The sequence below is a fragment of the Lissotriton helveticus genome, chromosome 11 (genome assembly GCF_964261635.1).
Source record: "Lissotriton helveticus chromosome 11, aLisHel1.1, whole genome shotgun sequence".
Taxonomy (NCBI): Eukaryota; Metazoa; Chordata; class Amphibia; order Caudata; family Salamandridae; genus Lissotriton; species Lissotriton helveticus.
In genome coordinates, this window is record NC_136072.1 from 449,183,712 (window position 1) to 449,202,095 (window position 18,384).

At 44.9% G+C, this 18,384-nt stretch overlaps 1 protein-coding gene across 2 annotated transcripts in view; it reads right to left on the bottom strand.

Annotated features, from left to right (window-relative positions):
• Window positions 1–1,011: 1,011 nt before the first annotated feature.
• The window catches only part of ACSL3 (acyl-CoA synthetase long chain family member 3), a 725,290-nt gene continuing 707,917 nt past the window's right edge, over window positions 1,012–18,384 (bottom strand). For both annotated transcript variants that reach the window (XM_078665968.1, XM_078665969.1), the window contains exon 15: window positions 1,012–2,482. In XM_078665968.1, coding sequence (XP_078522094.1) covers window positions 2,325–2,482 — 158 coding nt within the window. In that variant the 3' untranslated portion in view covers window positions 1,012–2,324. The remainder of the gene's footprint in view (window positions 2,483–18,384) is intronic.

The following is an 18,384-nucleotide window of genomic DNA, read 5'->3' on the forward strand; positions in this document are numbered from 1 at the left end:
GGACGGCTTTTCTTTAAACATAGAGGCTTGTCCCTGAATTTTTAAAAACACAAGAACCTGAGTTATTGAGCCACAGACAGACATTTCAAAGTTTGTTCCAAATGAAACTGGAGGGTCTCGAAGTATTTGATGTTCACACTCCTGCTATTCAGTCCGGAGGAAGATTGCTTTATTAAGAGATACTGGTCATGGGGGACCAGTTACAGTAGTAAAGGAAAAAAACAGTCCATGCATTTTATTTTAGAGGGGAGAACAGACAAGTAAGGCTGCAGAAAATTATCCTGAAACCTGGGGAAGAGCCTTATACCCTGAAGTACTGAAATGATTCTGACTTTTCCGAATTGGTGCTGGAGTTAGAGTTGTAGAGGCATTGTGCATCTTTCTTTTCAAGTACTGCCAAGGATGACCAAGTTATATTGTGGCTAGAGGATTGCTCTTGCAACATTCGCCTTCGGCATGCAACAACAGATAAATCATTACATTGGGACGTCTCTTTCTCTTATACAGAAAAGCCAGCTCTAAAAGTGTGGAACTGTCCCAACACTGCAATGACAGAAAATGACTGGATAATTGACACTGGGGGGGGGGGGAGTGATGCAAGGTCTGATTCATCACAATACCCTGGAGATGGGCTCCTGAAGCAGAACTAAACCACTTGCACCTATGGGTAATAATAGGCACATATAAATATTTGTTTAAGTGTAAAACTGACTGGTGGCACAGTATGGCAATCACATCACAGGCATGAACGTAAATAAAAGGTCTGAAAAGAAACTGTAAAAATACTGCTGTCACTTTCTCATCTACAACAGTTAACGGAAAATGAAACCCTGTGAAGTGTAAAAGGGGGCTCATGTGAGGCGGGGAGGGGGCACCCAATTAAGCATGAGCCGTATTTACATATTTATCGCAATTTAAACATCTTGAAAAAGCAGTTCTGGACCCCCTCGATATAGAAGAGCAATTCTCACAAAACACAACTGGTAAAAAATGATCTGTATGCCACAGTAATTTCTTTCCTTATGCATTTTAATTCTTTCAGTTCATTCCTATGATAAGTTCCGGAACTGATGAATACACTCTTCAGTATAGCATCCATTTGGGACGTCGTGTGCCAAGTATAACAATTCATACATTTAAACTGGTTGATCGCTGCTGGTTCTGGAGCAAGAAATGTAAAAAACACAAAGTAAAAATTGCACAAAACCCTTCAATACATAAGGTAATTATTCAGTCAAACACTTCAAGAGGCAAATAAATGAGTCACTACAATTAACCTCAAGGGGTTTGGGATTTTAAGGACATTTGGTTTTCTGATTTAGATTAATAGGACCCTGAATGCATGTGTGCCTTGGTAGTTTTTCTGGCCCAGTTCCCTTTCCTTTCATTTTCAGTACTTCAGCAACTTACTAAAGAAAAGAGTGTAACAATAACTTAAGTTCAAGCTGAATGAAGAAAAAAAAAGTACCAAAAGCTTCTGCTTACAGTAGTGCTTGTTTCCTTTAACTACATTATTGTATTAACTGCGGTAGCCAACCCACATTATCTGCAGCAAAAGGCCCTAAAACTGCCACACACAACTCTTCATCTCAACAATTCAAACTCCGTTTGCTGGACACTGAATTTTCAAACGCTAATGACTGACTGTTCTCTCTACTCCCATGTCTCGACCATCAGAATCACTCAACAGCAGAAAAAAAATGCGTGAACAAAAAGAATGATAGAAACATCAAAGATGGTGGAGGCGTCGTAGAAGGCGCTCTGTATTCAGGTTAATTCTCGACCGACACAACACGACTATACAGTTTTAGGAAACTTCGATCACGCCCTAAGGTTTCATTTGTAAACAGGTTTCCAATGTACACGAATTCACAACAACAACACTCGTCTTAAATATCAGAAGTTAAAAAAGTCTCCCCAAAAAGTCACCGTTACATATATACAGTAATGTTACTGATCCCTCTATAGAGCCACCCCTTTATAAACTTACAAACGGAACAATAACACAAGATGTATAAATCGGTTTAAAAATGCGGTTTCCATCCGTATCTGGCCACCAGTGCCAAGACTCGGGAAATCAGCAGGGTTCACCACAACTTCTGCTAAGAACAGAGACAGACTCGAGTTTGCCGTCTTAACATTTTACTGTTGGGGTCAGTCAACGATGCTGTGCTCCTTTTGCTCGGAAGAACACTCCCAGGCGAGGAATGGGCTTCGAATTGGTTTATTTTACGGTCTCAAATGTTGAGAGATTCAATTCAAGTATTTCCCGGTTGCGCTGGCTTCGGGCGGCAAAATGGCGTCCAGACATCGGAAGCATTCCGTTATTTTCCTCCGTACATTCGCTCAATGTCGGCCTGGTAATGTGATTTAAGTTCCTTGCGTTTCAATTTGAAGGCGTCTGTGACCAAACCCGTTTCAGGTGTCCATGTATCGGCGCACAGGCGGATTTTCTGTGGGATTTCGAATTTCTCCAAAGAAGCTAAAAAAGAAAGTCAACAATTACAGCAGGTACAAACCCTTAGTAAGCATATTTTTTTTCTTTTCAACTAAAGGATGTACTCCTCAATGTACAGTGGCAAGTTTTATTTAAAAAAAATAAAAAAATAAAAAAATGAAACACGACACGTTAACATTTGCATACAGAACTATTTAAGATTGTATTGTCTGCCAAGTCGAAAAGCACTGCAATTATAATTTCAGCTCTTTTGCCTCACCTACTACCCCTGTAGGCAAAGGCACCCGTTTTTGGCTACAGCATTGCTATTAAAAACTGCAATATTTAAAGGCCATGCTCAAGCAGCGTTATAGGAAGGTTGGCATAGGGACAAGTTATTGACCATCTCTTGAAGCAACACATAAGCTCTCGCAAGCGGCATTCCGAGCTTTTTGCCCTGAGCTGTGCCCTCAAGTAACATTCCTAGTTTTTTGCCCTGAGCTGTGCCCTCAGGGCAGCACTTTGTGCAATTCAAAATTACTACTTTTCAACCCTTCCTAAAAAAAACTTGGGGGATTTATAACTTTCCCCCAGATATTCCGAGACTGAAGTTCGAATAAAAAATAAGCATCCTCGAAAGTTTGGGGGAAAGTTGCTCTTTCCCCAAATATTCTTTAGTTAGACTCATAAAATGTGACCTTCCATTGTCCGCCACACCCACTGCTGCCCTTAATGCTCAGTTCTGAGCAAGAAACATGAATGTGTCAAGCTGTGCAACTCGAGGCAAAAAGATTCAAACCAATACTCCACTGCAAAAAAAAAAAAAAAAAAAAAAAAAAAAAAAAAGGATTTCTGGGGGCTGCTCCCTTCTTGTTGAACTCACTCAGGAAAAGAAATGCCAATAAAATGCTGTTGCATTCAAAAAATGTTGTGCTATTTTGTACTTAGATAAACACAGAGAATCCAACTAAGGATAGGGGGGGGAGAGTGTATTCAACGTGTGTTGAAGCACTCAGTGTTTTGAAAAATACCCCTCACACACCAAAAGGCCCCTTGGTGTCATGCTTCATCATCGGGGTCTTCGCACCCCTCTATCGGGATGCGGCGTGCTGCGACCTACGACTACGCGGGAGCACTAATGGTAAAGACTATGTGTGGTGTAGGTGTGTGGGGTGTTTTAGTTTAAGTGAGTGGTGGGATGTGGTGAAAAATTAAAAAATACCTGGCGCATGAGTTTGATGAAAAATTTATTCTGAACTCTGGCTGGTATTGTTAAAAAGAAGTGCAGAATGAGGTCAGGGCTGTTATATTTAGGAAACAGGACCTCTGGTGTGCGTTGTCGACATGTTTCGGAGCAAAGCTCCTTCTTCAGGACGGGGGCACAACCTCCCCACCTTACTCACGTTTTTCTAAAATTAAAAAGTGTATTATACAGAAAAGTGAAGAAAAAATAGGCTAAGTGTGCCTACAGCGGTCTGCTACAAGTACAATGACCTGCAGAAAGACAAAAAGGAGAAAACAACATTGGTTACCCTTGTAGTGGGTAGTTCAAGCAGGTGCAGTCACCTGGAACCTCACCATTATGCTTGTTTTAAAGCCTGTGGAAGGAAAAGGACTCACACAACATACAACATAGAACACACATGTACTGGTACTTAGAGTTATTGTTGGTCCTACTTTAGAAGCTTTCTTTTTTGCCTCATGAGCATAGAGGACGTCTGGGGTGTTGCTATTGTTGCAATCTATTGAGAAGAATGATGCAGGATTTAATAACTCATTCTTACTCACTTTTAGGACGTTGGTCTTAACTGATCAGACTGTGGATTACTCACATTTACAGGACGCTATGGACACCGTCTACCCCCACACGCTGCTCCGCTGGTTCTGAATGGTAGACCAGTGGTCATGTTATTTATACCCCGTTTCCTAATGGTCGGAAGTAACTGTGTTTCCTAACATGGGTGTTCCGCCCCATGTTAATTGACAAATGCCCATGTTTGGAACGTCCGTTAATTAGCCTCGCGCATGTCTCTCAATCATGTAATGACATGGCAAGAACGTCTGGTGATTCTCCCCGTCGGCGCATGGTAGCTGATCACTCGCGCATGCGCATGCCAGTGAGAAACGGCGCATGCGCGATCGCTGTTGTCATTTCTGGAAGGCACTGATTTACCGCGCATGCGCTTATTGATTTACGGCGGTCCTTTCAGTACTGTCTGCGCTTTAAATGGGGCAGACTCCTTCATATTGAAGCTAGTTCGTAAAAACTTCAGTTTCTTGGTCTCAGTAGTATCCCGATTGGGTACATTAGGACACTATGATTGTGGTCCCGCTCTATTTACCTGCTTAGTTATAATAGTCTATAATTTCGGGGATATTTGTTGACTATTATTGGCATATGTGAAAGACCGTTTCACCGGTCATTAGTCATTGGTCAATTGGGTCCACGGTACATCGTCATTAAGCCCAATTATATGGGTTCCAAGCCTGAAAACCCATCTCTGTTCCTTCTGGAAGAGGCCAGCTTCGGAGGGTAGTTGCTCAATCACTGTCCAGTTTAGGTCATTTACGCAGTGTCCAGCCGTTAGGTAGTGAGTTGCCATTTTTGTTGTGCTCTTCTTACAGCGTACATTGCTCTTATGTTCGTTCATTCTTGTTTTGACGGCCCTCGTTGTCATGCCGACATACTCGAGGTTGCAGGGACACTTGATCAGATATACTACGTTTTTAGTATTGCAATTTGAAAACTTCCTTTGCTCCCAAGTGGTTCCATTGCGGAAGAAAAGTTTTTTGCTTTTCTTGGTCAGGTGGCAGCTACTGCAGTTTCCACAGGGAAAATGGCCCTGGACGTCAACAGATGGTTGCATCACAGTTGTTTTTGATTTTGGTCTTGTGTGTACCAACATATCTCTTAGGTTACGCCCTCTTCGGTGTGCAAACATAGGTTTCTCAAAGTTTAGGTTGCCACAGGTTAGTATCCTCCAGTGTTTATTCACAATTTTTGAGACTTCATTGGACAAGGTATTAAAAGTTGTCACACATATAGGTCTTTTGTTCTCCCTTGCCTCTGTGTTTCGGTCCTCCAGTAGGGCCTCTCTGTTGTTATTCGTAGCTCTTTTTAGTCCTTTGGCAATGATTCTCTTGGGGTACTCTCGTTGCTTAAGCTTTTCACTCAGGTCTTTCGCCTGTGATTTGAAATTGGACATGTTTGAGCAGTTACGTCTCAGACGTAAAAATTGTCCATAAGGCAAGTTCTCACGCAAGTGCCTGGGGTGAAAGCTGTCGTATCTTAGCAGACAGTTTCTCGATGTTGGCTTGAAGTGGGTAGTGGTTTTTAGACCCCCATCTTCTGCATAGATGTTTAGATCCAGGAAAACTAATAGGTTGGATGACATGGTACTGGTGAATTTGAGGAAGGCATTTTGGTTGTTCAGCCATATTTGGAATTCCTCCGCAGAGTGTCGGTCTCCTTCCCAGATGACCAGGACGTCATCTATGTACCTCCTCCAGCATTTTATGTTTGCTCTGAATGGATTTCGTTCATTGAGAATTTTCGTGGTCTCTAGGTGGTGTACATAGAGCCCCGCCAGGCTCGGCGCAAAGGTGCTACCCATGCTGGTTCCATGGCACTGTTGGTAGATCGTGGTCTTGTATTGAAAGAAGTTTTTTTCAAGGGCCAGTGAGATGCACTCAAGAACCAGTCCTCGTGGTGTTTGGTACTTCCATTGTGTTGAGAACAAGACTTCTTCAATTATCATGAGTGTTTCGTCGTGTGGAAGGCTTGTATAAAGACTTTCGACGTCCAGGCTCATTAAGAGTTGACTGCCCGGGTCGAAAGGTATGTCCTGTAGGAGTTGTAACACCGCTTTAGTGTCTTTGAGGTAGGTGTTAGTAGATTGTACTAGAGGGCGCAGGAAAGCGTCTGCGAATTTTGACAGTGGTTCTAGAATAGAACCGATCCCTGATACTATCGGTCTTCCAGGGGGATTGGTGAGGCTTTTGTGAATTTTGGGGATGCTGTAAAAATATGGGATCCGCGGTTTTTTCTGCTCCAAAAATTCACCCTCTTTCTTGCTCAACCAATCGTGTGCAAGGCCTTCTTCGATCATCCCTCCAATCTTAATTCTCAGGTTCTCTGTTGGATCCTCTTGTAGGATCATGTAGTTGCGTCTATCAGACAGAAGTCTTAGACATTCACTGTCGTAGGCCTCGGCAGTTTGTAGGACGATGGCTCCGCCTTTGTCTGCTGGCTTTATTATGATATTGGTGTCCTCAGATAGCGATTTCAGGGCTTGTTGTTCCTCCTTTGTGGTGTTATGAAAAATTCTGGTAGACGACACATCCAGTTTGTTGACTTCTGTCATGATAGCTTTTTCATAGGCCAATAGCTCTAAGGGGACCAGGGGATCCGGTGGAGTGAAAGTAGATTTAGGTCTGAGGCCAGTATCGGTTCTCAGAACTGGTGATGGTCTTTCCATGAAGTAGGCCTGTAATTTCAATTTGCGTATGAATTCCTGCATCTCAATGTTCATCTTAAAGATGTCCGGTCTTTGTGTAGGAACAAAGCCTAGGCCTTTATTTAACACCTGGGTTTGTAGACTCGTTAGTAGTGTTGGAGTGAGATTGACCACTAAGTCCCTCTCTGGTTGCTGGACGACGGTTGGTTGGGTAGGGAGCCCGTCATGCTCCTGGTTTGTCGGGGGTTCCCTTGGTTCGGGTCCTCCCATGTGACGTTGTTTCCCTTGCGGTTTCTTCCCCGTGGTCCCGGGCGCGTGCCTAAAAAAGGCTGTGGGTCATAAAAAGCACCATCAAAATCCTGGTTCCATTGTGGATACCCCTGAGCATTTGCTGTCGGGTCAAACTGGAAAGGGGTGAACGGTGGGGGACCCATGTATTGTGGAAATTGGGGGTACCCTCTCCATCCTCGTTGTCTCGGGAACTGTTGTCTTTTTTGTCTCCAACCGCCTCGGTTTTGGCGGTACCTTTGGCCATTCCCTGAGTTAGAGCCGGTTGAGCTGTCTGACCCATCACTGTCTATGTCGCTATTTTGGTTCTTGTGCACATAGTCTGCTTTTGTGTATGGATAGGCTCCTTCCGGTGTAAATTTATCTTTATCCTTTCTAAGTTTGCTGAACTTGCTTTGTTTCAAGGTGTATTCGAACTCCGTCATCTGTTGGTTAAGTTCATCCAGTTTTATTTTGAGGTCGGCAGGTGAGATGTAAGTGCTTAGTTGTACCTCAATTTTTTGAATTTCAATTTTTAACTCTTGTGTTATTCTGGCCGCTGTTTTGATAATGAGGACTAACCAGTCCCTGGTGCAGTGCCAGGAGATCAGGGACCACTCTTTTTTAAACTGGGCATCAGACTGGAATATAAACGGTTCGGTTTTGACGATCAGACCCGGTGGGCCCATTTTATTCCGGAGGTACTCTGTCATTAGTAGACCATGTAGAGCTGCTTTGATCTGGTTGCGTCTTAGATTTACTATTTCGTTCCAATCATTAATATTAGGACCTGTTTCTGGGTTGCTGAGGCCCTCGAATGGGTTGATGGCTGTGAGAATTCTGTCGATCTCGTCGACCCCAAACGTGAGGCCATGTTCATCCTCCATTGTAAAGACCGCTGATATAAGTACCTAGTGTGTGATACTATGTGTGTGAGTATGAGAGTAAAGCTCCCGCAGCTGTGCGCTGCCTATACTGAGTCAAAAACAAAGAAGGGAGGTAGAGCGAAATGACTGGATTCTTGCTCCACTGGGATACTTAGATAAACACAGAGAATCCAACTAAGGATAGGGGGGGGAGAGTGTATTCAACGTGTGTTGAAGCACTCAGTGTTTTGAAAAATACCCCTCACACACCAAAAGGCCCCTTGGTGTCATGCTTCATCATCGGGGTCTTCGCACCCCTCTATCGGGATGCGGCGTGCTGCGACCTACGACTACGCGGGAGCACTAATGGTAAAGACTATGTGTGGTGTAGGTGTGTGGGGTGTTTTAGTTTAAGTGAGTGGTGGGATGTGGTGAAAAATTAAAAAATACCTGGCGCATGAGTTTGATGAAAAATTTATTCTGAACTCTGGCTGGTATTGTTAAAAAGAAGTGCAGAATGAGGTCAGGGCTGTTATATTTAGGAAACAGGACCTCTGGTGTGCGTTGTCGACATGTTTCGGAGCAAAGCTCCTTCTTCAGGACGGGGGCACAACCTCCCCACCTTACTCACGTTTTTCTAAAATTAAAAAGTGTATTATACAGAAAAGTGAAGAAAAAATAGGCTAAGTGTGCCTACAGCGGTCTGCTACAAGTACAATGACCTGCAGAAAGACAAAAAGGAGAAAACAACATTGGTTACCCTTGTAGTGGGTAGTTCAAGCAGAGTCCTTTTCCTTCCACAGGCTTTAAAACAAGCATAATGGTGAGGTTCCAGGTGACTGCACCTGCTTGAACTACCCACTACAAGGGTAACCAATGTTGTTTTCTCCTTTTTGTCTTTCTGCAGGTCATTGTACTTGTAGCAGACCGCTGTAGGCACACTTAGCCTATTTTTTCTTCACTTTTCTGTATAATACACTTTTTAATTTTAGAAAAACGTGAGTAAGGTGGGGAGGTTGTGCCCCCGTCCTGAAGAAGGAGCTTTGCTCCGAAACATGTCGACAACGCACACCAGAGGTCCTGTTTCCTAAATATAACAGCCCTGACCTCATTCTGCACTTCTTTTTAACAATACCAGCCAGAGTTCAGAATAAATTTTTCATCAAACTCATGCGCCAGGTATTTTTTAATTTTTCACCACATCCCACCACTCACTTAAACTAAAACACCCCACACACCTACACCACACATAGTCTTTACCATTAGTGCTCCCGCGTAGTCGTAGGTCGCAGCACGCCGCATCCCGATAGAGGGGTGCGAAGACCCCGATGATGAAGCATGACACCAAGGGGCCTTTTGGTGTGTGAGGGGTATTTTTCAAAACACTGAGTGCTTCAACACACGTTGAATACACTCTCCCCCCCCTATCCTTAGTTGGATTCTCTGTGTTTATCTAAGTATCCCAGTGGAGCAAGAATCCAGTCATTTCGCTCTACCTCCCTTCTTTGTTTTTGACTCAGTATAGGCAGCGCACAGCTGCGGGAGCTTTACTCTCATACTCACACACATAGTATCACACACTAGGTACTTATATCAGCGGTCTTTACAATGGAGGATGAACATGGCCTCACGTTTGGGGTCGACGAGATCGACAGAATTCTCACAGCCATCAACCCATTCGAGGGCCTCAGCAACCCAGAAACAGGTCCTAATATTAATGATTGGAACGAAATAGTAAATCTAAGACGCAACCAGATCAAAGCAGCTCTACATGGTCTACTAATGACAGAGTACCTCCGGAATAAAATGGGCCCACCGGGTCTGATCGTCAAAACCGAACCGTTTATATTCCAGTCTGATGCCCAGTTTAAAAAAGAGTGGTCCCTGATCTCCTGGCACTGCACCAGGGACTGGTTAGTCCTCATTATCAAAACAGCGGCCAGAATAACACAAGAGTTAAAAATTGAAATTCAAAAAATTGAGGTACAACTAAGCACTTACATCTCACCTGCCGACCTCAAAATAAAACTGGATGAACTTAACCAACAGATGACGGAGTTCGAATACACCTTGAAACAAAGCAAGTTCAGCAAACTTAGAAAGGATAAAGATAAATTTACACCGGAAGGAGCCTATCCATACACAAAAGCAGACTATGTGCACAAGAACCAAAATAGCGACATAGACAGTGATGGGTCAGACAGCTCAACCGGCTCTAACTCAGGGAATGGCCAAAGGTACCGCCAAAACCGAGGCGGTTGGAGACAAAAAAGACAACAGTTCCCGAGACAACGAGGATGGAGAGGGTACCCCCAATTTCCACAATACATGGGTCCCCCACCGTTCACCCCTTTCCAGTTTGACCCGACAGCAAATGCTCAGGGGTATCCACAATGGAACCAGGATTTTGATGGTGCTTTTTATGACCCACAGCCTTTTTTAGGCACGCGCCCGGGACCACGGGGAAGAAACCGCAAGGGAAACAACGTCACATGGGAGGACCCGAACCAAGGGAACCCCCGACAAACCAGGAGCATGACGGGCTCCCTACCCAACCAACCGTCGTCCAGCAACCAGAGAGGGACTTAGTGGTCAATCTCACTCCAACACTACTAACGAGTCTACAAACCCAGGTGTTAAATAAAGGCCTAGGCTTTGTTCCTACACAAAGACCGGACATCTTTAAGATGAACATTGAGATGCAGGAATTCATACGCAAATTGAAATTACAGGCCTACTTCATGGAAAGACCATCACCAGTTCTGAGAACCGATACTGGCCTCAGACCTAAATCTACTTTCACTCCACCGGATCCCCTGGTCCCCTTAGAGCTATTGGCCTATGAAAAAGCTATCATGACAGAAGTCAACAAACTGGATGTGTCGTCTACCAGAATTTTTCATAACACCACAAAGGAGGAACAACAAGCCCTGAAATCGCTATCTGAGGACACCAATATCATAATAAAGCCAGCAGACAAAGGCGGAGCCATCGTCCTACAAACTGCCGAGGCCTACGACAGTGAATGTCTAAGACTTCTGTCTGATAGACGCAACTACATGATCCTACAAGAGGATCCAACAGAGAACCTGAGAATTAAGATTGGAGGGATGATCGAAGAAGGCCTTGCACACGATTGGTTGAGCAAGAAAGAGGGTGAATTTTTGGAGCAGAAAAAACCGCGGATCCCATATTTTTACAGCATCCCCAAAATTCACAAAAGCCTCACCAATCCCCCTGGAAGACCGATAGTATCAGGGATCGGTTCTATTCTAGAACCACTGTCAAAATTCGCAGACGCTTTCCTGCGCCCTCTAGTACAATCTACTAACACCTACCTCAAAGACACTAAAGCGGTGTTACAACTCCTACAGGACATACCTTTCGACCCGGGCAGTCAACTCTTAATGAGCCTGGACGTCGAAAGTCTTTATACAAGCCTTCCACACGACGAAACACTCATGATAATTGAAGAAGTCTTGTTCTCAACACAATGGAAGTACCAAACACCACGAGGACTGGTTCTTGAGTGCATCTCACTGGCCCTTGAAAAAAACTTCTTTCAATACAAGACCACGATCTACCAACAGTGCCATGGAACCAGCATGGGTAGCACCTTTGCGCCGAGCCTGGCGGGGCTCTATGTACACCACCTAGAGACCACGAAAATTCTCAATGAACGAAATCCATTCAGAGCAAACATAAAATGCTGGAGGAGGTACATAGATGACGTCCTGGTCATCTGGGAAGGAGACCGACACTCTGCGGAGGAATTCCAAATATGGCTGAACAACCAAAATGCCTTCCTCAAATTCACCAGTACCATGTCATCCAACCTATTAGTTTTCCTGGATCTAAACATCTATGCAGAAGATGGGGGTCTAAAAACCACTACCCACTTCAAGCCAACATCGAGAAACTGTCTGCTAAGATACGACAGCTTTCACCCCAGGCACTTGCGTGAGAACTTGCCTTATGGACAATTTTTACGTCTGAGACGTAACTGCTCAAACATGTCCAATTTCAAATCACAGGCGAAAGACCTGAGTGAAAAGCTTAAGCAACGAGAGTACCCCAAGAGAATCATTGCCAAAGGACTAAAAAGAGCTACGAATAACAACAGAGAGGCCCTACTGGAGGACCGAAACACAGAGGCAAGGGAGAACAAAAGACCTATATGTGTGACAACTTTTAATACCTTGTCCAATGAAGTCTCAAAAATTGTGAATAAACACTGGAGGATACTAACCTGTGGCAACCTAAACTTTGAGAAACCTATGTTTGCACACCGAAGAGGGCGTAACCTAAGAGATATGTTGGTACACACAAGACCAAAATCAAAAACAACTGTGATGCAACCATCTGTTGACGTCCAGGGCCATTTTCCCTGTGGAAACTGCAGTAGCTGCCACCTGACCAAGAAAAGCAAAAAACTTTTCTTCCGCAATGGAACCACTTGGGAGCAAAGGAAGTTTTCAAATTGCAATACTAAAAACGTAGTATATCTGATCAAGTGTCCCTGCAACCTCGAGTATGTCGGCATGACAACGAGGGCCGTCAAAACAAGAATGAACGAACATAAGAGCAATGTACGCTGTAAGAAGAGCACAACAAAAATGGCAACTCACTACCTAACGGCTGGACACTGCGTAAATGACCTAAACTGGACAGTGATTGAGCAACTACCCTCCGAAGCTGGCCTCTTCCAGAAGGAACAGAGATGGGTTTTCAGGCTTGGAACCCATATAATTGGGCTTAATGACGATGTACCGTGGACCCAATTGACCAATGACTAATGACCGGTGAAACGGTCTTTCACATATGCCAATAATAGTCAACAAATATCCCCGAAATTATAGACTATTATAACTAAGCAGGTAAATAGAGCGGGACCACAATCATAGTGTCCTAATGTACCCAATCGGGATACTACTGAGACCAAGAAACTGAAGTTTTTACGAACTAGCTTCAATATGAAGGAGTCTGCCCCATTTAAAGCGCAGACAGTACTGAAAGGACCGCCGTAAATCAATAAGCGCATGCGCGGTAAATCAGTGCCTTCCAGAAATGACAACAGCGATCGCGCATGCGCCGTTTCTCACTGGCATGCGCATGCGCGAGTGATCAGCTACCATGCGCCGACGGGGAGAATCACCAGACGTTCTTGCCATGTCATTACATGATTGAGAGACATGCGCGAGGCTAATTAACGGACGTTCCAAACATGGGCATTTGTCAATTAACATGGGGCGGAACACCCATGTTAGGAAACACAGTTACTTCCGACCATTAGGAAACGGGGTATAAATAACATGACCACTGGTCTACCATTCAGAACCAGCGGAGCAGCGTGTGGGGGTAGACGGTGTCCATAGCGTCCTGTAAATGTGAGTAATCCACAGTCTGATCAGTTAAGACCAACGTCCTAAAAGTGAGTAAGAATGAGTTATTAAATCCTGCATCATTCTTCTCAATAGATTGCAACAATAGCAACACCCCAGACGTCCTCTATGCTCATGAGGCAAAAAAGAAAGCTTCTAAAGTAGGACCAACAATAACTCTAAGTACCAGTACATGTGTGTTCTATGTTGTATGTTGTGTGAGTCCTTTTCCTTCCACAGGCTTTAAAACAAGCATAATGGTGAGGTTCCAGGTGACTGCACCTGCTTGAACTACCCACTACAAGGGTAACCAATGTTGTTTTCTCCTTTTTGTCTTTCTGCAGGTCATTGTACTTGTAGCAGACCGCTGTAGGCACACTTAGCCTATTTTTTCTTCACTTTTCTGTATAATACACTTTTTAATTTTAGAAAAACGTGAGTAAGGTGGGGAGGTTGTGCCCCCGTCCTGAAGAAGGAGCTTTGCTCCGAAACATGTCGACAACGCACACCAGAGGTCCTGTTTCCTAAATATAACAGCCCTGACCTCATTCTGCACTTCTTTTTAACAATACCAGCCAGAGTTCAGAATAAATTTTTCATCAAACTCATGCGCCAGGTATTTTTTAATTTTTCACCACATCCCACCACTCACTTAAACTAAAACACCCCACACACCTACACCACACATAGTCTTTACCATTAGTGCTCCCGCGTAGTCGTAGGTCGCAGCACGCCGCATCCCGATAGAGGGGTGCGAAGACCCCGATGATGAAGCATGACACCAAGGGGCCTTTTGGTGTGTGAGGGGTATTTTTCAAAACACTGAGTGCTTCAACACTCGTTGAATACACTCTCCCCCCCCTATCCTTAGTTGGATTCTCTGTGTTTATCTAAGTATCCCAGTGGAGCAAGAATCCAGTCATTTCGCTCTACCTCCCTTCTTTGTTTTTGACGTGCTATTTTGTACCTCATAACATGTAATCCCCTATCCCAAAGCTCACCGACAAATGCAGGACTTTCGCGCCTTTTATCTTAGAAACTTCATTGTTCCTTGTGCACCAACCAATCTTCCACTTACTCGTATCTTATACTAAATGCTGCATACTTGGAATGAATTTCATCATCTATAATGCTGCTTTCTATACATTAAGGAGCCCATCCACTGAATATCGCAATAGATCTCAAAACCCACAGATTCATCCAACAAATGAACTTTCTAGAACCCTTATTGATGATGATTGCTGGAGATGCTGGACTGAGTAAAGATATTTTCTCTACATCGGATGGCACCTAAATACATTTTGGAGACAAGCTCTTGTTCTTGTAGAGCACAGCAACATCCTTAGAGTAGCACAATTTAAGAAAAATATGGAAACAAATCAGTTACGCACGGACAAGTTTAAATATTCATGGTTTGAAAAATGAGCTTTGTCATCAATTCTGACAATCTGCTTTCTAAACTAAAATGGGAAGCGTAATAAACATGTACAAAGCTAACAGACTTGTTCCAAAGATTTTTTTCGAAAACGGGAGGTGGGTGGAAAAGATCTTATATCATCCACATAAGTTATACATTTATCAATCTTATCCCTAGCTATTCTGTATTATTTATGTGTACAGCTTAATACATATAGTGTACACAACTTTTCAATTGAGGGCCCATAAGGTATTGGGCCCTGTCCCCAAACTGGGCGCCCCACAGCGGACAATTATTGCAAGAATTTTTAATTAAAGTGACCACAACGCGATTCTACAGATGGCTCAAGTGCATGGTGATCTCCATATAGACAACGCCTCAATCCACCCCCCCCCCGACTTTACCCTCCAGGTGCAAATAGATAAAGTATATTATTATGTACCAGCCCCACCGCCTCCCAGGATAACACTTGAGCAGATGAGCACCGGAGGCTGAGCTCATGTGCTTTTTGGGCTGTTTTGGGAGTTGGACATGTACAACTTCTTTATGCTGCCTCTCTGGGTTCAAAGTGTTTAATATTGCCTGATGGCAGGAGGCCCGATGGGGCGAGATGGCCTGACGATGGGTCTTACCATTTGTATATGGGACTGCGGAATCGGGACACATTTGTTAATGGTGGGGTGTTTAGATTTGATCTAAAGGGTTACTTCTGCGTGTAGGTAGGTGGCAAGGGCAACCCACCCAAGTTAGCAAATGTTCCCGAAGGGGCAACAGGCACTCTGCAAGGTGGGAGAGTGGACTATTCAAGGCTCACGATGATGGGTAGCAGGGAGGGGGCTATTCATGTTCTGACAAGAGTAGGGAGGGAGGTGTTCTGGGATTTGATGCACATGCATTGGTTGCTAAATATTTGATTGTTCAGCTGTTATGATAGCTCATTCACAGATCACACATGGTACTTGAAGCATCCTACATCTACAATGCAAAAGGGGGAAGAGTGGGATCAGGGGGTGGGAGGACTAGCAATAGGGCAGAAGTTAGCCTGGCCAGATGGGACACCCCAATAAGAAAGACCTGAAGGTCTGGACCTGGAACGTTAACGGTCCGGGTAACAAGATTAAGAGGACGTTGGTTCTCCAATATTTGCGCAGACCAGCACAAGATCTGGTCAGACTTCAGGAGACTCACCTAAGGGGCCAACATTACAAAGCCCCTTGTGTCTAATGAGCTTGTTCATTAAAAAGATTCATAAAAAAAAATAAAAAAAAGAAGAATTACAAAGCCCTTGATAGTTTGGCTACCATCTAGTGGCGCATGCAGGCTGTATTAAAGATTCACGGGGTGGGAATCCTGCTCAAACGCTCTGTCCCACTTGTTGTACCCGAGTTTGGCATGACCTCCAAGGTAGATAGATATGTTGTAATTTCGGGATCCTGGGAGGGAGAAAAGGCCAGTGTCTGCTTGGTGTATGTCCCACTGCGCTTACAAGGAGGTACAGCGCCCTCTTGTTGGAAAGGCCAGATGGAATCTGGGTGATGTGGGGAGAGGAGGGGTGGGGGGGGGGGGATGGGAGACACGAATGCAGTGACGGAGCCAGGGCTCAAAAGAGTCTGGCTTTGTCCCATTGGGGGAGCGGAGGCCACTGGGTCCTTTTGTGGAGGCACTGGGATTGGTGGACCTCTGGCGGCACCCCCACCCTCCAACAAGACAATTTACCTACTACTCGGCAGAACATGTACCTTCACCCACCCAGACCTCCTGTACATACAACAGTTACATGCTGGTAGATTCAAGCATGCGCTCCATTATGTGAGGGACGTGTCCGATCATTAACTGGTGGGAATAACATTGGGGGTGCTGCAGTCGGCCGTTGGACGTCGCGCAAGCTACCTCCCTGGTGCTGCGCACGTCCAACGGCAGACGCGGCCGCACCCGTTTCTTCGAACGTTCAGCACTGGCGCTGAACGTTCGAAGCAGCAAACGGGTTAAGGATGTAATGACAGTCTTCTATCTGGTTGCCAGCACTTTCATATCAACATTTAGCAGGTCTGTAGGAACCATAGTCCGTAGGCTGCTTGAATTTCTAATGTATCACCACCACTGTGACTACCCACTGATCCAGCGGTAACATCCCCACTATCTCACGCTTCTCTAAACATTACCAGCATGTGCGGGCCACTATCTCCTTGTACAGTTCAACCGGCAGGCCATTAGGCCGGAGGCCTTCCCAGACTGCAAATCCTGCAGTGCAGCAGCGGGATCGGCATCTAGCGACTCCCTATCTTCTGTGGAAAGCTCAGCCAGACAGAAGTCTCGTAAAACAATCAATACAGTCCTCCGTCATTCTTGATTCATTCAACTTTTCGTATTAAGCGACAAAAGCATTAGCTATTGAGCACTTTGTTATCTGAGTCACCCCCAGATCGTCCTTCACCTCCAGAACAGAAGACCACTCCTTGTCTCGTCTGTCAAGCCAAGCCAGTAATGCTTTATCCCCTACATCGTATAGTCTCATCTGTGTGGCAAGCGCATGTCTGCGTGCACTATGTTCTACCAAGTCCCTAAGATCCTGTTGCTTACAGCGCAATCTATAGCCCCTGCATACCCAGACAGTGGTTCGCACTAGGGGAGAGGCCACAGGCTGGGAAGGAAGATTAACAACTATGGGCCCGCTGTGGGGCAGTGGCATGTTGCGAGAGGTGAGAAGCCTGAGGGGGTTCTCGGACTGGGAACTCATAGGACTGGAGCATCTGGGGGATGTATGGCGGGCTCAGGCCTATGTCTCGTTCAAAACCGTATAAAGTGACTATGAGTTGAAGGAAACCGAGAGGTTTAAATACTTACAAGTTGGGCACAACACTGTGGAGGCACTTGTTGCAGGGGGAACAACTGCTGGAGGCCTCCCATATGGAGGACTGTCTCCTCACAGAGGACATTCCGGAGTGGAAAATCTCAGGTCAGGATGGGACCTATTTCTACATTCTCTGGGCATGCCCCTAAATACAGATTTACTGGAGGGCGATTGCTGAGACAATGTCCCAAGAGCGCTCGGTTGCCATTCCACTGTGGGCCAAGTGGCTGCTGCTGGCAGTAATGGGAGGTGGGAGGGGTCAAAATATCAAAAGATTTGGTTAATGCTGGCAACGAGGGTGGCAAAATGTAACATAGCCTGTATGTGGGGTAGGGCTGGGGCCCCCCGACTGAGTTCGAGTAAGTCTGATCTAGATTAGTGCTAAGGGGCAGAAAAGGTGATCCACCAGAGATGGAGTTGCTGAAGAAATGGAACCGGGTGTGGAAGGCATGGCAGGCATATGGGGAAATCTGAGGAGTGTGTGGGGGGTTGCAATGACTGCCTCTGGCACTCAGGGGGAAATTTGCAGACTGAAGGGGATGTTGGAGTTGGGCCCTAAAAGCACCCCCGATTTCTGTATTCCGGATATGTCGCACTATGTAGGGCGCTATACACTTGCAATGTATGTAATATGTGAACAGAACTGTTTCATTGTAAATATCACGTAATGAGCAATGTTTAATAAAGAGTTTTAAAAAATAAAAAAGT